Source organism: Topomyia yanbarensis, chromosome 3 (genome assembly GCF_030247195.1).
Source record: "Topomyia yanbarensis strain Yona2022 chromosome 3, ASM3024719v1, whole genome shotgun sequence".
NCBI classification, from domain to species: domain Eukaryota; kingdom Metazoa; phylum Arthropoda; class Insecta; order Diptera; family Culicidae; genus Topomyia; species Topomyia yanbarensis.
This window is the reverse complement of record NC_080672.1, coordinates 398613429-398637729: the sequence shown is the minus strand read 5'-3', so window position 1 is coordinate 398637729 and position 24301 is coordinate 398613429. Positions and strand designations below refer to the sequence as shown.

The 24301-nt window shown below is 37.8% G+C and overlaps 1 protein-coding gene across 1 annotated transcript in view; it reads left to right on the top strand.

Annotated features, from left to right (window-relative positions):
• Nucleotides 1-22835, top strand: part of LOC131689310 (uncharacterized) — a 29614-nt gene extending 6779 nt beyond the window's left edge. Inside the window, exons 2-4 of the mRNA XM_058974307.1 lie at nucleotides 21527-21954; nucleotides 22050-22116; nucleotides 22182-22835. Coding sequence (XP_058830290.1) covers nucleotides 21528-21954; nucleotides 22050-22116; nucleotides 22182-22191 — 504 coding nt within the window. The 5' untranslated portion in view covers nucleotide 21527 and the 3' untranslated portion in view covers nucleotides 22192-22835. The remainder of the gene's footprint in view (nucleotides 1-21526; nucleotides 21955-22049; nucleotides 22117-22181) is intronic.
• The last annotated feature ends 1466 nt before the right edge of the window (nucleotides 22836-24301 follow it).

Genomic DNA, 24301 nt, shown 5'->3' with positions numbered 1-24301 from the left:
TAGTGACCACTTACCAATTGTAATTGCAATCACCACTGGTTCAAGACCATCGACACCAATCAATGTTCCCTATGACCTCACACGAAACATTGATTGGAAGAGCTACGCTGCTGAGATATCCAAAACTATCGATTCAACACAGATACTTCCCCCGGAGGAAGAATATAAGTTTTTGTCCAACTCGATTCTCGATAGCGCGATTCAAACTCAGACGAAACGAGTACCCGACGTGAACACCCAAAAACGTTCTCCCAACCCGTGGTGGGACAAAGAGTGCTCAGACGTGTACGCGGAGAAAGCTGCCGCGTATAAAACTTTCCGGAACGACGGGTTAGTTGCTAGTTATCGAGTGTACGCGATATTAGAAAAGCGAATGAAAAATTTAATGAAAGCTAAGAAACGCAGTTACTGGCGCCGGTTTGTCGACGGGTTAACAAGAGAAACATCGATGAGCACTCTTTGGGGCACGGCCCGACGTATGCGAAACCGAAACAGTACTAACGAGAGCGTGGAATATTCAAACCGTTGGATATTCGATTTCGCCAAGAAGGTTTGTCCGGATTCCGCCCCGGCACAGAAAATCTACCGCGCCGCGTCGCCTTACAATACCGCGAACGAAACACCGTTTACGATGGTGGAGTTCTCACTTGCTCTCTTATCATGTAACAATAAAGCCCCGGGGCCAGATAGAATTAAATTCAACTTATTGAAGAATCTGCCAGACTCTGCCAAAAGACGCTTGTTGAATTTATTTAATAGGTTTCTTGAGGGTAACATTGTCCCACATGACTGGAGACAGGTGAGGGTCATCGCCATCCAAAAACCAGGAAAACCAGCCTCCGACCACAATTCGTATCGTCCGATCGCAATGCTGTCCTGTATCCGGAAGTTGTTCGAGAAAATGATCCTGTTTCGGCTCGACAATTGGGTCGAAACAAATGGCTTACTGTCAGATACACAATTTGGCTTCCGCAAAGGCAAAGGGACGAACGATTGCCTTGCGTTGCTCTCAACAGAAATTCAAATGGCATATGCTAACAAAGAGCAGATGGCATCAGTATTCTTGGATATTAAGGGGGCTTTCGATTCAGTTTCGATCAACATTCTTTATGAGAAGTTGCACCAGCATGGTCTTTCGCCAATTTTAAATAACTTTTTGCTAAACCTGTTGTCTGAAAAACAAATGCATTTCTCGCATGGCGATTTATCGACATCACGATTTAGCTACATGGGCCTTCCCCAGGGCTCATGTCTAAGCCCTCTCCTCTACAATTTTTACGTGAATGACATTGACGAATGTCTTGTCAATTCCTGCACGCTAAGGCAGCTTGCAGATGACGGTGTGGTCTCTATTACAGGTCCTAAAGCCGTCGACTTGCAAGGACCACTGCAAGATACCTTGGACAATTTGTCTGCATGGGCTCTCCAACTGGGTATCGAGTTCTCCACGGAGAAAACTGAGCTAGTCGTATTTTCTAGAAAGCGTGAACCAGCGCAACTACAGCTTCAATTAATGGATCAAACTATTGCTCAGGCTTCAACATTCAAATATCTCGGGGTATGGTTCGACTCTAAAGGTACCTGGGGATGTCACATTAGGTATCTGAAACAGAAGTGCCAACAAAGGATCAACTTTTTCCGTACAATAACTGGAACATGGTGGGGTGCCCATCCAGGAGACCTAATCAGGTTGTACCAAACAACGATATTATCAGTGTTGGAGTACGGATGTTTCTGCTTTCGCTCCGCTGCGAACATACACTTCATCAAACTGGAGCGAATCCAGTATCGTTGCTTGCGTATTGCCTTGGGTTGCATGCACTCGACCCATACGATGAGTCTCGAAGTGCTGGCGGGCGTTCTTCCGCTGAAAAATCGATTCTGGGACCTCTCATATCGATTGCTCATTCGATGCGATATTCTGAACCCATTGGTGATTGCAAATTGCGAAAGGCTTGTCGAGCTTAATTCTCAGACCCGATTCATGTCCTTGTACTTCGATTACATGGCACAGAACATCAATTCATCTACATATAACGTCAACCGTGCTCATCTCTTAGATACTTCTGATCCAACTGTATTTTTCGATACATCCATGAAGGAAGAGATTTGTGGAATTCCGGATCATATTCGCCCACAAGTGGTCCCAAATATTTTCTATAACAAATACCATCAAGTCGACTGCGCCAAAATGTTCTACACTGACGGATCAATTCTCGACGGGTCCACAGGCTTCGGTATCTTCAACGAAAATCTTGCTGCCTCATTCAAACTCAATGATCCTGCTTCAATTTACGTCGCAGAATTAGCTGCCATTCAGTATACTCTCGGGATCATTGACACCCTGCCCTCAGACCATTACTTCATCGTTTCGGATAGTCTCAGCTCCATTGAGGCCATCCGTGCGGCGAAGCCTGGAAAGCACTCACCGTATTTCCTGGGGAAAATACGGGAATATCTGAGTGCTTTATCTGAAAAATCTTACCAGATTACCTTGGTTTGGGTCCCGTCACATTGTTCTATTGCGGGCAATGAGAAGGCGGACTCTTTAGCCAAGGTGGGCGCATTAGAAGGCGACACTTACGAAAGACCAATTTGCTTCAACGAATTTTTCAGTATCTCTCGTCAGAGGACGCTCGATAGTTGGCAAACCTCATGGAGCAATGGGCATCTGGGACGGTGGCTACATTCCATTATCCCGAAGGTATCAACGAATGCTTGGTTTAAGGGGTTGGATGTGAACCGGGACTTTATTCGTACGATGTCAAGGATCATGTCCAACCATTACTCGTTTGACGCGCATCTCCGTCGTATAGGGCTTGCTGAAAATAATCATTGTGTTTGTGAGAACGGCTATCACGACATCGAGCATGTTGTTTGGCTGTGCGCAGAGTACTGTGTTGCCAGGTCCCAACTAATAGATTCCCTTCGGGCCCGAGGTAGATCACCCTATGTGCCAGTCCGGGACGTCCTGGCAAGCCGTGACCACCCCTATATTTTTCTTATCTATATCTTTTTGAAAACCATTGATGTCCAAGTTTAATACATTTTACCCTCTCTCATTCACAGTAGAATCTCACCAACCTATCCCTGTATCTACAATATGGCATTGCTTCACGAGTCTTCGGTGCACACTCTTCTTGATAACCGTCTATCCAGAACATCATGACATACCGCACATGCAGATGATATAGAGTGCCAATAATTATCCGAAATATCGACCCTCCCCTCGCCCCTGCGATTACAGGCTGGAAACTACAACACTACAACAAAGTGTGCATATCCGCCACAATGATCAATCAGCAAACGACGATGTCAATTACACAATATGTATCCCACTTCCTACCTTTGTCCTTTACTTACATAAGAGGGGAGCAAGCCGCCCCTAAATACGGCTTTCCCTTCCCCCACTAACATGTGACATGTAATATAAAAAAAAATGAATTATCGGCCTCGTTAAGCTACAGCATTTGGGCCTAAATAAACGTATTTTAAGATAAAAAAAAAAAAAAAACAATTATTTTGAAGTGACCTTTCCCTCGAGCTGTAGCCATAATAATAATTAATTTTGGCAAAATTATTAATACATGTTTTCCAATTAATAAACAAATAATGTCAACTTTCGTCTGGTGAATTTTTCTCCGCCAATCCGAACAGATATACGGACTATTATAGCTAGATGAACTAACAACTAATTGCCAGAGATGTTTAATAGTACCTACGCTCGTACTATTTGGATTGTACGCCATATTAAAATTTGATCCTGCAATTCACGTAAATTATATGACGATCACTAATATCACGTAGATCGATTATGTTTAACCAATCGTTTTAAGAGAATGATTACAGAATACCCGTCGGAATCATGTGAATCAATAAAGATGATATTAGAAATCAATCTACAGGATCTTCACGTAACTTGAACGTGCAGATTTTTTTATTGATATCTATCTGACCTGACAATGATTTCAATCACAATATATATTTTACCCACCAAATATTTTAATCTGTATTTCATTTTTGAACAATCTGAACCGATATGTGCATCGAGCAAAAAAAATTAAATTTGATTCATAAGGTTTTATCTTATTGATCTTGTCTGTATCAATAGTAAACATTTATTTAAGAGATCAACTATTCTTCTGAAAGAATCTAGGAGCACCCTCGAGTAATTACGTGTTTTTTTATGAATAACCTCAATTTTATTACTGAAAAAGGCGCTATAAAAGAATTATTATTTTGATGAAAAGTCAAATTCCTACAAAATATCGTTAAAAATCCATCATTCCCCATAAAATCTCATAAAACGTCAACAATTTTTTCTTGAAAATGAAGGCATCACAATTTTTAATAAAGCAATTGTGATTTCTCAAAGTTTCAGAATATTAAACTAAGCTTTCGTGGGGGCAGAATATAGCTTGCCGTTTTTATACAACTAAACTCTCCAGCAACTTAACTCTACTCTCTCAGAAAATGAAGATAAATAGAAAACATTGACGAGTATGAGATAAAAGTTTCACTGAAATTAAAAATCATATTTCTCTACAGCCATTTTTGACTCACCATATCTCGAAAATCCGTAAAAATCTGTTTCGACCAAAAAGTCTGTATATTTGTAATACAGATTCTTGTCTAAAAAGTTCTAGAAAATCTGTAGCAATACAGATTATTCTGTATATTTGGTAACCCTGTTCGCCCTTTTGCCACAATCGCGTAGCTTATACGTGAAAACATCTATGTATCCGATCGACCACACTTTTCACTTATATTTTATAGGATGAACATATAAAGCAATAATAGAGAATTGACGAAACTATAGGTATTTGAACTGTAAGCCCCCTGCCCACAAATGGAAAAGGCTGCGCACGACTATGCAAGGAATAATTACGTTTAAAACCTTCCAACATAGAATCTCGAAAATTCATACCAAAATTATGAAAAGTTTTTCATTTAATAGGTATGTGCATTTCACATAACCTCTAGCATTATAATCCATTCTATTCGCGTTAAAAAAAGAAACGGTGGCGAATTATTTCGCGAGGAAAACAAAATATTTTGCATTGCAAAAACCGATTGAGGTTAGGTATTTTGTGAGGCAAACAAACCAAAATCCCTTGGCGATACATTGCATCTGTGGTTGTAAATCAGCTGTCAGAAATCTTAATTGCCAGATGTGATTAATAGGAATCACGTACTGGATGTTGAAAAGCGAGAACAATTTATTTAAGTGAATAAACACGTAAAATTTTTAGATTTTATTTTTATTGTATATCCCGGAAAAAGTGCATTAACAATTACTGCAAATGATAAACGTCAAACTCAATAGGATGACATCCCCAATACAATAATAAATGGTTTAGAATAGGTAAACAATGTGATATGTCGCCAACCAAGTACATACTAGCATAATTTGTTTAGTTTTATCTACAACTTTGTTTGTTTTAACTAAAACCATCAAGTAGTAAACATGTTTTGTAGTTAAAATTGCAAAAAAGTAATTTTTCCAGCTTAAGTATAATAATGTGGCCAGAGCCTGTATTGTAATATTGCCTAATAAATCCAGCCGGAACTCCGGTTCCAGCAACACAACCAATTATAAATAATTTTCTGTTTGTTATTACCTAAACGCTTAATTTAGTTACTATTCCTGTGCTTATAGTTCCATTCATTTTTTCTAAAATTAATGGTTTTGAATTGCCAAAGATAGGGTCAATTAGGCAATCCATGAGACGTTTCTGATCAGCTGATTATTTCTTGTTTACTTATTCTGACGTTACTCCGAGGGGTGCGACGTCCAGCCCGGGGACAACTTGACAGATAGTGCTTGTTTCATATATGTACCACTAATTTGATGGTGGCACTAGTATGCCTTCTCCGTACGAGTACCACGAACAACGAAACGAAATAGTTTCAAGAGGAAAGCGTGTTTCGTTACGTGTGTTATGAACGCCGTCAATGCAGCAAGAACAACATTTGGAAAAAGCGAATTCCAAAATGTGGATAAAGAAAACAATTATTAGAGAATAAATTTATCCCTAACTGGAAACTGTTAGCAAGGTACATAAATCTTATTATAAATTTAACTGGAAGTCGTTTTTTTGGTTTTATTGTTGTGTGAAGTGTGTAATCGGTAAATCATTTGTGCTTTTTGCCCGAGAAATATGAATGAAAAACATTTTGGCCAATGAAAGTAACCCAATAAAAAAAATTATACGCGAACTTTAACCCATACAGTCGAACGATTCTACATATTGTTTGGATGATACCCTGAACAGGTTGTTAGGCTCTTGGATCATAAGATGTTTATTAGGGAAATCACCAAGCCTAACAATTCGTGAACCTATGACATCTTGTTTCAAATTAATTAAGAACGTCAAGAATTCTAGAATGTTGTTTGGGAATATAAACAAAATATGTAGGATTTTCTACACAGTTAGCAAAATTGGTTTTGGATAGAAATTGTGCGCTTTTACCAAAATTCTGGCAGCAAACCGGTAGTGCTCGGATTTAGCAAGAAGCCTGCCAGGAATTATGTTCGACTCTTGTCAGCGTTTTGTTCGACTTTTGCAATAATTCTGTCCAAAAGATTTTGCGATGGTTTTGGTACGGATCCCTTCAGAATTCATTTTGCATTTTACTCAGCTCTAGCCCGACAAGAAAACTAATGGAACGACGTCTACCGGAGGATTTCATGTTGGTTCGAACCGGAAGATTTTAGGAAATTTTGATTTTGAAAGCCATCTTGTATTTCTGAAAATCGATTTATTTTTTCTTGGATTTTTTAGATCCAAAATGGAATCTATGTTTCTGTTAAGGTATGAACAGTTTCTAATTTGAGCAGCAAAATAAATTTGGAGATAAATTTTTAATTTTTTAATTTTTTACAGATATAGAAAATAATAGATGGGATGCGCCTTTTTTAAATTTTGTTCCATTCGAGCCGCCATGACATCACCAAATCACCACAAAATTTGCTTATGATTTCAATATATGGGAGCTGTCAAGTTGTCCCCGGGCTGGCGACGTCCGACAATATCGTTGATTCGATCCAACATCAAACGAATCGGACTAACAAAGTTGTTTGTCGGACGAGTTTTTCTGTTCGCAGGAGTAGACTTGTTGACAGAACCCACCACTGAATTGTCAAACAAACGTCTAATGGATTGCCTAATTAACCATAAAGATAAAATCGACACAGATCTTTCATTAGGGCCTAAGTCGCAATGTACTCAAATGGAGAAAAATCAGTTTCAATATTCGGCGAAGGTTTTCTAAATGTAGTTTTTATTGTAGGTATAAATTACTTTATGACCGTGTTTTTCCGGAAGCATTTTTCGTTAAACCTTATGACAATATAACAAAGAATTTAATTCCTATGTGCTTTTAGTGGGTAGAAACTAAAAAAATGCTTACGCCCAATTTGCATCCCAGTCGTGATTTCGTCCTTCAGCAACCACCATTTGCGGAAGGGCTAAACCGTGTACATAATTTTCAGAAGGGCGCGGTAAATGGGCTAAACTGACTATGTCTTGCTGGGTAGGGCTGGGTAAATGGGCGAGCTTGACAGTATACTTTTTAACCCTCAAAAAGGCAACCGGGTCCCAGAGGCCCGGCACGTTACAATTTTTTAGTGACAAAAAAATGTGTATGCAGTATAAGCTTGGGCATGGAAATTTTGATAAGTAGCTTCGAAATCTATAACAAAAATAAAGAATTGTGAAATTTTCATCTATGGAGTGATGCGCAGCTATGTTTGAATTTTTTACATGCACAAAAAGGCAAGCCGGGCCTGGCAGGCCCGGTGTGCATGCAATATTTACTAGGAACACCACGAGTTTTATACATTAATATTTATCTGAAAAAAACATTTTGATGAGTTCAACTTCATATTAGCAGGAATTTTGTCATGTTTTTATTGATTTTATCTTTTTACCTTTTCTTATAAGATTTTTTTTTTTGAAAGTTTGAGCGAATTCTATACATTTCTTTTATAGGAAATGTAAAAATAGCATACGATAATGACGTGTGTCATATTTTTTTGGGTAAATACTTTTATTTCACCCACTGTGGTCTACTTGACAATTATTTGGATACAACATAACCTAACTCTGTCGTTATTGTCTATTTTTGTTGTCTATTCTTTGTGTTATAGTTGTCGTAATTATTCAAATTGTAGGATCTAAAAGCAACAAAAAGTTGAAATGGTTATAAGACGATATGCACATGTTTTCAATCGTCTCAAAGAATCTGAAATAATGGAAGAAATTCGAGCAAATTCAACAGCAGACGATTCCGAAACTGATTTGCAAAGCGAGGAAGAATGTGTGAATGATATTGCTTTCGTCGATGAATCTGATGCAGACTCGGAAGAAAAATCTGAATATGTACTCCGGTTATGCATCAGAAGAAATTAATAGCAACCCAGAAACATTTATTAGTCGTGTTCAAACGAAATGGAATTCAGAACCCTCACCTTATGGAAAAAATTGACCTTTTTACATCCATCGCCTTATACGCTGAAATCGGGATTTGCTGCGTGTTCGTACTCATCATCCTGTAATTCCGGAACCGGAAGTCGAATCATTTATAAATTCAACAGCAGCCAATGGGAACGCTGTACCTTTCATTTGAAACCAAGTTTGTAAAAATCTGTAAAGAATTCGCTGAGAAATAGGTATGACATTATCTTAGGAACTTGGTAAGTTCCCCCAGGGCATCAAGAAACGCCATAGTTGGCCAATGTGGTCGAAGTGTCGAAGTAATGTTGCACATACTTTAATATATATTGCATCATTTGGACATCATGGTGGTATCAGTTTCTATGGAAATTTGCTGTGTGATTGTACTCTTCAACACGTAACTCCAGAACCGAAAGTCGGATCAATAAAAAAATCAATAGCAACCGATGGGAAGGCTGTACCTTTCATTTGAGACTAAATTTGTACAAATCGGTCCAGCCACCTCTGAGAAAAATCGGTGAGATTGTTTGCCACATACATACATCCATACATACATACAAACATACACACACACATACAGACATTTTACGATCTCGACGAACTGAGTCGAATGGTATAAGAGATTTGGCCCTGCGGGTCTCTGTTAAAAAGTTGAAATTTCGACCGATTGCATAACCTTTCTATATGAGAACGGCAAAAAGGAGCTTGAATTTAGACGGGCCTGAGAGGCCCGGCTTGCCCTTTAATGTTAGGATTTTAGCTTGCCTTCACAAGGGTTAATAGGGCTCAGCAAATGGGCGCATAGAAACCCAATGTAAAAGAAAGGGCGTGTGAATCTTTTCTTCAAATTTCATGAAAATATCGAAATATTCGAATGTTTATGTGCAACAACTATCGAGTAGACATGATCATAGTAGATATTGCTTATCATTTATATAACAGAATCGCCGTTTATTCTTTTATTTGTGAATAATAACCGTACGCCCGCTTCTGTCTAAAAATGTAAGTTTGGCCTTTATATTCCATATGAGAAGAAGGGCCTAAGTCGAAATCTCGAAGAAAATGCATGTTTCGCCGTTTTGTTTTCTTTAATTATACATCGAACTAAAAACCATTTTAACTAATTTTCACCTCAATCTTGTAGTATTTTTGTTGCATAATGTCGTAATAGCGAAAACGCAGTTTGTTTACATTTGCGATTTAAGCCCTAATGAAAAATCTATGTCGAAATATGAACGACAGCGCCAATTCGCTACCTCACAATTGAAATATCCCTCCCGTTTGCCATGTTTGCCGCAACCTGCGCTTTGCCCAACCGAATTTGCAATCTCTAATCTGGAAATAGTAGGTTTGTTTCAGTACACCTATAGCGAAATTGGAAGCAATCTGGAGCAAACTGGGAGACCTGGTGTTCCTGAATTCACTCTTCCAAACCGGAGTAAAACAGAGTGAGTTTTTTCTGCTTTTGTTTAGTCCGGCGAAACTGGGAGCAAGAAGTGAGTACTGGAACGAAGATAGTGTCTCGACAGTCAATCAATTTTCTGACCGCCGATGAGCTTTCAATTGAATTCAGATATGTCGAAATGAATTTTGAATTGTTTTGTATAATGATTGCTGATTAAATAGAACTAAACTGTGGCCGCTCATTGGGAAAGCCATGAAGTTCGTCAATTGCAGGAATATTATCGCACTAAATAAGCTCGTATTTAGAAGGTTTTCATATGTATTATTAAGTGCATTAAAATAGAGTTATCTAACGATCTTTAATTTGGATTTTAGTTTTTCGTATGCATTCATAGCGGGCGTCCTTACGAGTACATTCATATTGTTTTTAAACTAAATTATTCTTTTCAGATTAAAAAAAACAACTTAAATTCAGCTAACAAACTGACAGTTGTTCTACTAGTTGACGTAACTGCAAACATGTTCGTTCGCCTTATAGTTAACCGGGACAGCACCACACAGTACTGGTACTTTTGAAATCCGCTAGTAGTTTGCAATCCCAAGTTTCGTTTGCAAACAACAGTGAAGCTGATGAGACCACCTATAAAGTAGCAGTAGTTAGACAATATATTCAAACAGTCACATGACACATATGACATTTATGACACCAAAAGCAACTGGCGAGCAACTTTGTTCTCTTTTTGGGAATACATATACTGGTATTTCTGTGTATAGGATCGAGCAGCAAATTATTAGAAACCTGAATATTAATATTCACTTTGTTATGTTCCCCGAGTTGCCTGCTAAAAATAGAAATATAAGCATTTTTCATTCGAAAATAAAATTCAATTATATTGAATGAAAAATTAAATTATACATTACGTCATCGTTTTTTTGCAGATGCCGTCAAATTCCGTCGTAGTTAATTATTATAGGTTTCAACTGTATATGTACGTCGCCATCAGATTTCTTATCTGCGTAATACATACAATTTACATACAGCAACGATTTTAGACAGCATCGTGCCAAACTTTCCAGAATCAAATAATTTGCGATGCAAAGTGACGTCGTTAATAATCACGTGGAGATAATCCCTCAAAGAGTAGCTAAAGACAAACACCGTTCTACTTTGCGCACGTCATCTCTTTTAATTGGGAAATTCTTGGGTGTTTTTTGAGAAGGGCCAATAAGCATTCTCTCGAAATTCACTTTGAGAGAAAATTCCGAACAAACCGTAACTCACCGAGAATGGATATTAACATTTTGTGAAAGAGAAAAGTTTTCTCTTTCGTTTGTTGCTGTGATTTATAATCGGCGATTAATGGTTCGTCCGGAATTTCCTCTTAAGGTGAATTTTGACAGCATGCTTATTGGCCCTTTTCAAAAAACAAATCGAGAATTTTACAATTATAGTGGTATTTCTTACCAACAAGTAATGTTATGTCGAATGCGATGCGTTTGTTTCCTATAAACCAGTCGATGTATGTTTGACCTTTATCCACCAACAGTGATTATCAAGGTTTTATTTCTATTGTCAAATTAGGAGAAAACTTTACTTGTTAGAACAAAATGCTTACTATTTCACTGTTGTTGATGTATACAGCGAAAAAGGAGACTTTTTAGCGATGATTCTGCAATCTGGCGTTAAAATGTATAGTTAAAATATAAACATTTTACCATTTGTTTCCAATTTTGAAGATCGTATCTCGAGTAAGTTATAATTAGCAACCGAACACCAATTGTTGGCTGTTACGTCCTTGTCCTAAGTTAATCGAGATGTGCATTTCTTTTTGTGCATCTGAATGGCGATCGTTCTAATTTTGGCCGGTCAAGTGGGGATGCATATAAATCTCTTGTTTTCTAAAAATCATAATTTTGCTTTTTCAAATTCAATAAGTTATATACAGCTAAATTCCCGGTTGACCGAATCTAAACTTCCTGGCCTTTCGTTAAACTTCTATTATCAGATTCTGTACAGCGAAATTGCCCGCTTTTGTTCACCGCAAACAGAGATGCCAGATTTGCAGACAAGTCTGCAAATTCGCAGACTTTTAATTTAAGCTGCAGATTTTTTGGATGACGCAGATATTTGCAGATTTTCTAGTTTGGTTGCAGATATTTGCAGATTTTTATGTTTTGTTGCAGATATTTGCAGATTTTTGTATATAAATGCTTTTGGTTACACTAGCTTTCCTGACATTTTTTGTTCTTCCCAGACTTTTAAAATTATTATTGCAGACATTTGAAAAAAGTACCTGGCATCTCTGACCGCAAAACCCTTAGGTTCCTTACACTGCTCGTCACTTCGAAAAAGAGTCGTCTTCAGGTTCCGTCTAACAATTCAACATCAATTCTTCAAAAGGGCTAATGAGATTTTTATAAACAAACTTATTTCGCTCATTACTCCGCTCTCGAGTCGAATTTCATGAAAGATACACATGAATCAACATCTTTACCCTTGGTAAAATCAATTTCAAATGTCTTCTGGGTTGAAAATATAACAAATTAAGAGAAATCAGCAAAACAAAAGTTTGTTTACAAATCTTATTAGCCCTATTCTAATTCTAATATGGAATTGACGAATATTTCTCAATTAGGTAGAGCTATGGCGTGTCAGGATGGTTCTTGTCCTTTAGCATCACCCGCGTTTTGTACGCTACAAGCCTATCCATTGCCTTTTTCGGTAACTGCAGAATCTCAAAACCGCTAAAGGCTTAGTGCAAGATGCTTGCTAAGCCAAAACAAATGTGTCGATTTCATTAGTTTGAATCAGCTTCTTTTCTTGCGGGACATTACGCTTGATTAGGGGTTTGGAACACAAATTGTGACTCCAAAAAAAGCTAACGTTAATCCGGCGCTAGCTTAGTCCTGTCGCTTAGTTAGTGTCGAATTCTCATGTGATGGATGTCTCTTCGCAGAGTTGTTGTTCACAAGATATGATAATTTACAGGTTTCACGATCGCGCTAACTGTCCTGAAGATGATAGCGCTGGAGCGAACGAACTTTTGTAGGTAAAATTAATCATTATTTGAATGCAGATCGTTATTTAAAAGCCGGCTTCATTCACAGCTCGTTTCAAAAAAGTATCTTCATAACGCATAGGTTGATATGGTATATTTTCGTTTTGTTCACTCGTCTACCTATCCGCGGATCCTTGTAAGCATGTAAGGTTCAAATTGTAATACATTTAATGCGAATTTAAATGAGTATATTCCTACTACGAACCATGCACATTGTGTAACTAACTCCTTATCATTTTAAATATATTTCACTGCGAGTAATATACACCTAGGTCGCTACACCGAAATGAGACGCCAAATATTTTGCTTGAGTTGACCGATGATTCACTGATTAACTATGTTTTTATGTGTAGAAAAAAAGAGCTGCCGTACATCTGTTGCATATTCGATGAGCTCTCGTAACTGTGAGCCTTAACATAAAATCGAAACTTGTTGATTTATTCACGCAATCTTAACCACAGAGAACAGAATTCCAAGTTCAAGCAAATTAGTAACTAATTATTCGAATAAAAAACTATCGAAATATTTGCACCGCCATGCTAATACATCCGGTGCTGGAGGTATAGCCGTCATGTTGGCAAATTTCCAGGATCGATTCTGCAACGCACCCTGTGGCAAGTGCCGAACTACATGTAAAATGATCGGTTATTTTGATGCAACTCAAATACTCGAGATGAATATCGATTCTCTGTGCTTCCGATTAAACTCACTCATGAACAGATTAAAAAAAATCATCCAGCTGCAACCTTGTAGGCAGCTGCTTTCCATTTTTGTAGCGCAACGAACCGAACGCAACAAATTACTATCATGCTCCACAATATATGCAACAGAAGCGACTGACATCCTATCTCGAGGGCAGCTCATCCGTTGCTCTGATTGGTTGCTCTCGAATGACCACGCCTACCGAAGAGATTGGTGGCGCAATCTCATAAAATAACGAACGATCAGGATGCAAGAAGAAAAACTCAAAAATCCTCGCAAAGCGATTAAAATAATCTCAGAATACTGTCACAGACAAGCACAGTGGCAGGCGAGAGAGGATAAGCGTAATTGTGCTGAATGGAAGACAATGAAAAAAATATGCTACCTCGCAATCGAAATGGACGGATGCCCCACAGACGAAGGCATCATTAAGCTGCGTTATCTCTCGCGTTGTGCCTTGATTGCAAAAGGACGGACTAATTAATTGAACTTTTGAGGCACTTTTTTTCCTTCGACCGTACACGGCGTCATAATTGCCTCTCTTATCAGAATATTGCGCTAGGGGGGTCTGCGTAGGCAGGGTCAAGTCACAAAGTGACTGGATCGGATGATCAACGCGGCGAACGTCAATCAGAAGGGTCATCGAGCCGTTGTAGAAGAAAACGTCCTAATCATACGACCACGTGTGCACTAGTTACCACCGGCAAACTGTAAAGTGCAATTTCGATTAAGTAAACTTATTCGGAGAAATAAAACTTGATTCCGGCTACATCCAAGCGGTGCCCGTTACATAAATAAACATTGCACCTAATGGACCATTGAAAAATACTTATTTTTCAAAACAATGCTTCACATACATTAAACGATCCAAAGCACATACACACACCGGTCATCATGTAACGTGACTTTGAACTTCTTCGCCTTCCTTCCTAACAAAAACACTATTTCTCGTACTATACAATCTTACAAATGAATCTTGTATCAAGTTCGAGTTGCGTCTGTTTGCTTGCTAGACTTTCTGCCAGAGGCGGAAAGTTTTTCATTGTGGGTTAATGTCAACAAAACATATAAATAAACATAAACAAGCTGTCAAAGTCAGTAGTAGTGCTTCCTTCTGGTCGGAGTTATAAAGGTGGAAAACTGCAAACTATTATGGCAAATAAATCTCAGTGATTGTTACAACGGCGTAGAATGCAGTAGGAAGCATTGTTATTGAAATATTATTCAAATGAAGGGAAAATTTTCCACTATTGCAGCTATAGCGTAATAATTTTTCCACAGAATGTTTGAAATTCTTTTTTATAATTAAATGAAATTTACATAATGAATTTAACCGGATTTGAAATTCGCGGGTTGGGCCGCAGCATCTGTTATTCTAACGAATTCGATTCGCTAATTTAAACGACTGACGGATGCCACACTGGGGTAAAAGGAGATGTTAGTAGTTTAAATGCATCTAATCACATCTTTACTTGTTACTGAAATTAATTTTAAACATTTAGATACTTGTTTTGGACAATAGTCCAACTAGCGGAGGGTCCAACTAAAAATGGTCCAGTTAAAAAGTGTTCATCCAGTGAATCACTGTAATCTATATGGGCTGCTCTATTTTACCTCCGACCCTACGCTCGAATCTTTTAAATGAACTATTCGTTGTACCTTGCTTGCATCTCTGAATAGTACCTCGTTATTTCTCTTTATCCACTTGAGCGACCGAAAATAAAAGTTAGATCAGAACATGCCTCGTAAAACCCACTTTAAATATATTAGAATATAAACATCGGAAATGAACTTTGAGCGTAAAAATTGGACTGAGATCCAGCATCAGAATCGATTAAGGGGTTATATACAAAGTTGGAATTAAAAAACCGAAAAAAAATTTATTGAATATTCTGAAAGTACATACTTTTGAAAATATCTGTGCGAAATTTCATCCAGATCGGAGCACCATATTTTAAAGTACAGCCGTTCGCAGCGCGCAGGTTCTTCCACGAGTGAAGTTAACACAAAACTTTAAACGCAATTATCTCGGAACTATATTTTTTGAAAATTTATGTTGCGGTGAACGTGATATCTCAAAAACTATTCATCAAATTTTAAATTTTAAATTTTAAACACCAAAAAAAACAATTTTTTGGTCAACATGTTTTTTTTATCGGAAATTTTTTTTTATTGGGAAACCGATCCATTCAAGTACACCACAATCCATTTTTCTTAAATAATCTTTTTACTTTTTTGATTTCTGTTGAGCGTTTTGGCTTGGAGAGCGCTCACCGCAAACCTCTGCCAAAAAACACGTTTCGGGAGACAGGCCATAACTTCACCAACCTTGAATATTTTTTTAATTCAATCTGTTTTTTCGAACTTTGATAGTACTACTAACGAACTGTCTTTCACTTTTTCAAATAAAATTTGCTTAAAACACTTTAAAAAAATCACGAACTTAGCTCACTTTTTCGCCACAACTTTGTATATAACCCCTTAAAAAGGACTTAACCGCAAAACTCGCCAAAAATGAGCCTCTAGTATACGAACCGGAAAATAAACAGTTCATACGCAGTTCATATCGCGACGTTCAACATTAACGGTCAGTTAAACAAAACTACTTTGTAACAATCGGATATTTTTTGCGGTTTATTTTCTTTATCCGACTTTCACCCAGTCCGATTTTTATACTCGAAGTTTCAATCCGATTTTTACATTCTAATATATTTGAGGCGGGTTTTACGAAGCACGTTCTGTCCATGCGCCTTTTATTGTTGGTCACTCATTTGTTGAGAAAACGGCAATAACGAGGCATATGCAGACTGCAGTTGGCCGGTTTGGCTCCCGCCAAGGGCGCCAGCCTTAAAGGGGCCCTGGTGTCTTGATCTGCTTTATTAACCGGTATGTGTCCGACGCGGTACCCGGGTACCTTTTCAGGTTTCAATTAATGAAATATGAATATTTTATCCATAGCTAGAATTTGATATTTTGTGACATCTTAGAACTTCACTAAGTTAAGATTTTGGGTTAATAATATTGTTCATATATAGTAAGGGGGAAGTGTGGAGGAGCTCCTGAATTTTTTTACTACGTAACAGGCCGACGAGGGTACCCGGGTACCCACAAAACTGAAATGCCAATAACTAATGCAAGTTCCAACCGATTTCGAAACTTTTGGGTGTTTTTGATTCAGGAACTCTTCCACTTTTAGACTTGCTGAATCGGGTTACTTCATTCGGGTCCCGTGTATCCGGATTTCCGGAAGTATGTTCCAGTGCTGGGATACTATTTGTGTATTTCAATGGAATACTGGCAATATGGGTATCAAAATTCTTGGAATTGCTTCAGTAAACTGTATCTCGTGGTTTTGGAGGCATTTGGTGATTGACCCCGGAACGGACATTCCGGAGCAGGTTCCCGTGGAGTCGGAGTGGCCATTCCAATGTCAAATTACCATATGGCCCTGTAACAATAAATAACAGACTTCCGAGACAATTTGAAGAGTTTTGATACTCATATTGCTAGAGCATTATTAAAATTTATAAATCATACCCTTGTACTGAAACATTACTCCGGGAAATTCGGGTTATCAAGAACCAGATCCAGTCATCCGGTTCAATTTTACAGAACAAAAAAGTGAACGAGTTCCTGAATCCAAAGCATCTAAAGGTGTCCGAATCGGTTAAAGAAAGCCATAGTTATGAAATGAGTATTTCAATTTGTGGGTACCTGGGTACCCTGTTAAAGGTGTTTTTTGTAGGACACATAACAGTTAAATAATTGAGGATATATCAGAAAATAAGGCAGGATTATTTGAACTGAAAAAGAAAACTAATGTACCAAAAGATAAAAAAATGAAACTCCACCAAAGGTGTCAAAAAAGCACGCTATGATCCAGTCGGTGGCAATGTTTTGTTTTGATTTCATCGAGCACAAAAAGTGTCAAAACGCGAAGTTCGAGCAATTCATTTTTTAATTACATTTCAAACCATCTTCTGTCGTTCTAAACAATTCTGAATGCTTGTTGTAAAAGTAACTCTATTTCGAACTCATCAATGCCAATCCATTCAAAATTCAAAAATATTTGTTCATTTCATCATCAAATCATGGAGTGTTGATCCCCTCGTAATGAGCTATAGAGCAGGCCACTTAAAACTGCAGCAAAGATCGTGAAGAAAAATAGATCGATGCTATAAGGCAACTCCACCAAAAAGTAACGATTTAGGTGTTATAGTACACTGCAAGTGCAATTTAAGTATTAACAATGGCTTCAAGAGTGCCATAAAACCACAATTGTTACTAGGGCATGGCTGACCGTATAGCGTATAGCTGACGGATTCCTGCTGGTTGCCCGATTTTCTTCTAAGCGGGGTTGAGCTATGTACTTGACATTTTTGGTGTTCTTGGAAGCTAAACCTAGCCGAAGGACACATACACAGACAAGACAATTCCTCCAAGGTCACCCGAGACAAGTTTGAAGGTACATGCAGTTTTGTCCCGTCCGATGCGATTGACATTCCAAAACTTCACACACGACAAAAAGAGGTCCTTGAAACAGCTAACCTCTTCATCCCACGCATGACCAAATCTAATCGGTAAACACACCATTAATCTTAACTATGTGATCGGGCATGTAGACGCAGTAGTACTTTATAGAAAACTTATCCCTGGTAATGTCATTTGCTTGGGCAAACTTTCGAGATATCTGAAACGGCTGAATATTACTGCATCAGTTCTTCTAAAATCTTCAGAACACTCAGCGGATTATCTTTGTACCGAAAGAATATCAGAATATGGTCCGACCGAGTTCAACGAGTATGATTTTGAATGGAAAGTCGGCAGTGGCGGATCCAGGGGGAGGGTCCTGGGGGTCCGGACCTCTTCCAAAAATTTTTATCTCCTTGAGAAATTTTATTTTAAATTCGCTCTAAATTCCAAATCATTCCAAACAAGATTCGACTAACAAAACTAATTTTAATTAAAAAAGGGTATTACATATTACGTATTGTATATGGAACATTTCAAAATCGAAATTTCGGACCCCTCCGAAATTCTATTCTGGATCCGCTCCTGGAAGTCGGTGTTCTCGGTGACGAATTTGGAGCGACATCTATTTTACTAGCTGGGTCTTTTCAGGAGAATTTATTTAAACGCAAGCCTAGAGTTCGATGCAAAGTAAAAACGGACAGAAATAACGGGAGATTTAATAAATTTAAAGTAAATATGTGGTCGTCCAGCTTTATTCGGTGTATCGCTAGATGTATACGATTTTCCTAAAAACTGTCACAAAGAAACAGATCATTAAACGAGGGGCAAGCACTAAATCTTCAATACGACGCAGTGCCAAAAGTCCTACTTAATTAGTAATTTTAGGTACCATAAGGTACCATAATGTACATTAAGTACCACAAAAATTTAAAAAGTTCGTGTCAAATTTCTTGTAACTTAATTACGGAAAAGATGTTGAGTACAGCGCATTCATACTTTAAATACGCCAAGTATTTTAATTAACTCCAAAACGTACTTTAATTACTTTAAGGTCCGATTTCTTCACCCTCGCTTACTTTTAAACCACCCAAGTAGCCACTAAACTGTGAAAATAGTATCAATTCGGTTCTATAGTCGCTTATAGAACAAGGGTTTATATGAGTTTACAGGTTCAATACTGTACCTTAGGGCTGCTTAAAAGCAACTTATGGCGAAATACTCGGCTAATATATTGCCTATTCCTACTTTTTCCACCTATGGAGATATGTCAAACCAATTTGTGCAGTGGGTAGAGCCCACCGAAAAAAAACAACGAAATGATATTTCGTCGCTGTTGTGCTATCTCATCACAAACGCCATTTTGGGGTAAACTGAGTTAGATATGCCACATTACTTGTTTGAAAAATCTCCACAAAGTGGCGTTTTCAGAATTTTGAAATTCTACTTGTTTACTTGAATATAGCGAGACACATTATGAGAAATTGTAAGTTTTTTGCTTAAAATCACTGTATCTAGAGATTTGCTCAAGTTATATTGAAGTTTTAGATGTTTTTATGTGTGAAAATGTCTGAGGAACACAATGGCATAAACATTTTCAAAAGAAAATTACACGAGTTGTGAGAAAAACACAGTTTTAGTTTTAAATTGGAAATAAAGGATGTTTGGCAACACTGTAACCAAAAATAACAATTTTTTCTAGATTCCCTGATTCATTTCCTTCAAAATTCATTTCACCGATTGTTTATAGACCATATGAACGCAAAGATATGAATAAAAGTTAAAAATTGATGATTTTTTTCTATGGAAAATTTTCTATGCACGATTATGACACGTCATACAATTTTTCTCATCAATACACGCCTATGACACGTGTGAGTGCGACTTTCGTTTACATTCATAGTAAAAACTCGCAACATAGTCAACCAATCTTCGTAATATTTGAGAGATTAATGCAGAATAGATAGAAGCATCAATTGTCTTCTTTGGATTGTTTATAGCATTTACAAGTCTCAAGATATTCAATCTCAAACTTTAAAAATCGTTTTTCTCGAAATGTGCTAAATGGCGCTTGTCATAAGATAGCACAACAGCGACGATTTGTCGTTCTTAAATTGAAAGATTTCTGTTGTGATTACACTTATAAACAGGCGCATGGCTTTGATCATACTTTTTTAACTATCATCAATTCTATATTAAATTGATACAAGTCATCGCAATGTGTACCATATCATTTTATGGCACGAAGGTTTTAAGCCATTTAATTTATTTACGACGACATGCCCAAACCTCGGAAGCTGATAAGGTTTCCTATGCTTACAAAATGTGCCTCATATCATATGTTTTTTTAAATTTATTGTTCAAAAGTAATGGAAATGTCAACCAAAATAGGCATTAAAATGGCATCAGTGACTACTCGCATCTGGTTTACAGCTAAAGGGTTTATAAGCTCTACAGTAGAATTTCATATACCCATACACGGCCTGTTTTAATGCTTGTTATCTGCAGTGCTTAAGGGCATTTGCAAAGCTTGTATAGAGCATAAAAACACCAAAAATACAGTTATATAGCGAATGTAATGCTTGCATTAATGCTTAGTGGTTTCTTGGGTAGTGTTCACCGCTAGATGACATCATTTTAATCATAACGTGGAGGTTAGTGGCGCAAAAAGAAATGTGAACGCCTTATTGTTTTGTCCATAACTGTATCTCACTCCCTGCGGAAAAAATTGGATGGAAAACCTATGGCATTGCAAGTTAAAGAATTTTCATTTCGACTTCATCGTATCAGTATCTGACAGGACCGGCTTAGTTACTTAAAAGAACGGAAACTTGACTTGTGTTCACAAGTGAACAGTTGATCGCGGGTTAAGTTCCGCAAGCTCTGGTTGCGGATAAGTAAATCCGATTCACTTCACTATATTACTCCATAAGGAGAGAATTGGTCAATAACATTTTGAGCTTGAAGGGCTATAAATTTTGTCACAGAATTAGCGATACGATTTCGTCTCAAATAGTCGTAGTCTTATTAGATTATTTGCGGTAGACAAAACGAGAAACACTCATCTTTAAAGTGTAAAAATTTGTTTTCAAGCATTTGGTGAATAGCAAAGCTAAAAATTTAACCAATGTTATTAAACCACCCTACTTCCATATTTGGTCCTTCTAAAAAAACAAATATTCGGCATGAGCGCCAAACCCGGATGCCTAAAACATTTCTCAAATGCGCGTTATATGATAATAAAAGCGGTCCGCTGCATAATTTGTACAGCAGTGACGCAACCCCCGGAGGCCTTATTAAATTTTTGACAATAATCGCACTTCCGTTAAATCAAAAAGTTTCTTATTTGAAGGGGAAGCTACCACCAAAATTGATCTAACAATTTGAAACTTTAATTAATTATTGCCTACTTCCCGTTTTTTTTGTTTGCAGAATGATAACCCACTGGAACGTGCTCCTTGCCATGGGGCTGCTGGTGTTCATCAGTCCGGCGCTCGCTCGTCAGGATCCGTACCTGCCCGAAATAAGCTCCAAGGTGGAAATTCCTGGCGAAGAGCTGTACAACGAAATGGTAGATGAAGTGCAAAAACTGCACAATCAAGAAATCAACTACCTACAGTACCTGGGCGCGATGGCGGTTCGGCAGCAGCGGGAGGAAGAACTGCTGCAACAAAAACAGCAGCAACAACAGCAATCTCCCCAACCGCAAACAGTCGTGGGAGATGATTCCGTGTCCGCCATCCTGGACGAGCTGCCGGTTGACAGTCCGGTGAAATCTCTAAATCGGTTGGGTCGACTTCAGCCAACCCAGAAGCTGCTCTCCTACCAGAAATCTAAGGACGAGAAGAAAAGCAATCACTGTAAGTTTGCCACAAAAGTCTTTATGAAATATAAAATTAAAAAAAAAACACCATTTTTGACGATTGAGCTAAAAACATTTTTCCTTCTCTTTCAGACATGTCTCTGTGCCACTTCAAACTGTGCAACATGGGACGCAAACGCAACACCCGATTCCTGCATTTGTAAGTTATTCTCGTTAACGAAAGTTCTGTCCCAGAGCCAGCTAACAAACTTCTACCAATTTCAGCTGGAATTAAGCAAAGATACTCAACCACATACTAAACGATTGATGCTAACAAGACTAGAAGAGTTTTCTTCTGCCCCTTCCGGATATACAACGCTAGAAGACAGCAGGAGAAATAAACCCAGAATCAACCTGCCATTTCGCACGGGATTGATTCAACTCCACGTGCACATCCCACATTTTATTTATTCCAATCGGCATGTAAAATTTTCCGAGTCAAATAAGATAAGAGCCCACCCACATTGGTTTGGTTTTCGAAATTTCGAACAGGAAAATGATTTCACCCCGTCATCATTTTTAGTCACAATTGTATTAGTAAATTGCCTACTTTAGTTCAATGGACGAAAAGTATTGAGTTTTTTTAAATACCTGTTTTATTTAAATTTTACAATTAACGCATCACACATTCAAATGTAGACCCCGGGGAACCAAGTACTTAACCTCCGGTGGTTATATGTATTATTAGGATTAAGTCATCTATACAGAGAAAAATTGAATAAAATTAAACCCAGCAAACAACAGAATCGTTTTGCGAACTGAGATATTATTGACCCACATAACGTTCCACATTGAAATGTGTTATGAATAAACACAACATATAATAGCATGTATTACTATCAGTAACTTGCCGTCGGGCAAGATTTCATTGAAGAGAGAGAAACAAACAGTTCCAAACATAAACAAAATTGAAGATAGGATGGAAGAGAAATTATCACCAGTTAATTAAAATGGAAAACTGCTGTAGATGTGTAAATACACCCGTAATCTCGCGTATATATAAATTGTTATTATCATTATCATTATTATCATTATCGCAGAGGATTCATGTTGCAAGCAGCGATTAGTCTCCGTATGCGAAACAAACATTTGGAAGGACAAGTTATTTATTTGAATGATATTCTGTGAATAAAAAACTGAAATAAATAAATATAAGTTATTATGTACAACTATCTGAAGCAAGCAAATATCCATCGATTACACATTTCCTCAGACTGCTTTTGCTCATTGCTGACAGCTTCCTGGCTAGGTCTCTCCAAAATTTTAATAAACCCTAAAATTACTTTCCCGTCACTTGGTCACTAGAAGAAAAATCCTTTCTATAGTTACTAAGTGACGTGACTGTTAGAAAGGGGCTTGTCGCTTGGTCCACCAAACCGTACGTGTTTCCTTCATTCCTTCCTAAACCCAACGTACAATCGCTTCGAGTTTGCAATCCAATCCAGCTTATTACGTGTCATAATGGCGGTCAACATCGTCCTGTTCGTAAAGGCAATTTGCGAAGGATCTGGCGGAGATTGGTATAATTATACTTCAATACTGTAGCTCAGAAGCACATATCGAGAAGGAGTATTGGCGAACAAAGATTGGCGATATGTATTTTATGGCAGCACTGCACGAGAGAAACAATTTGTCAGCCCTTTTTAACGTCACCGATAAAATGCGTGAGGTGAATATTGAAAAGTGTTAAGAATAGCTGGTGAAGGAAAAGATGTTCAAATTTAACTCTTGGTTGACGGTTTGATAGCGCTGATAAGGGCTAATTAGTTTTCCAAAGAAAATGTTCTCAGGGTGAGAGATTTTTGCTTCAATTGGTCCTCGTTGCTAGCCCGGAGCTGTTCAAATTAATTATTACGGTCAGTTCACGGAACAGGCTGAATCCTAATAATCACCTTCTCTCCCATAATGTTGAAATGTAGTCTCCGGTCATCCAAGAAAGTTAACTAGTAGAAACCAACCAAAATCACAGTTTTTTCTGTTCAAGATTTGCGGCTCAGTGCACGAAATCAGCGAGAACCAATCACGAATGAGCTTCGTTTGGGTGTTTTAAAATCCGATTTTTTGTTATGTATGATACTTTCTAACCATCAGAAATGAAATTGACTGGTAAAGACACAAACTGATTCATCCACCAGCCGTGTACGGCCCACCAATATTACCTCTTCGGTCTTGTACTGACCTTTAGGGAGACGCCCAGTGCGCTCTAAACAGCTCAACACGAATAATAATGAAACAAATCTGCAGTGAAATTTTTTTTAAAACTTTCCATCATTTAAGTGTACTGTTGGTGCACTATATTCGGCTCTGGTTGAGAGGAACTAAAAAATGTTCACCGGAAATGGTAG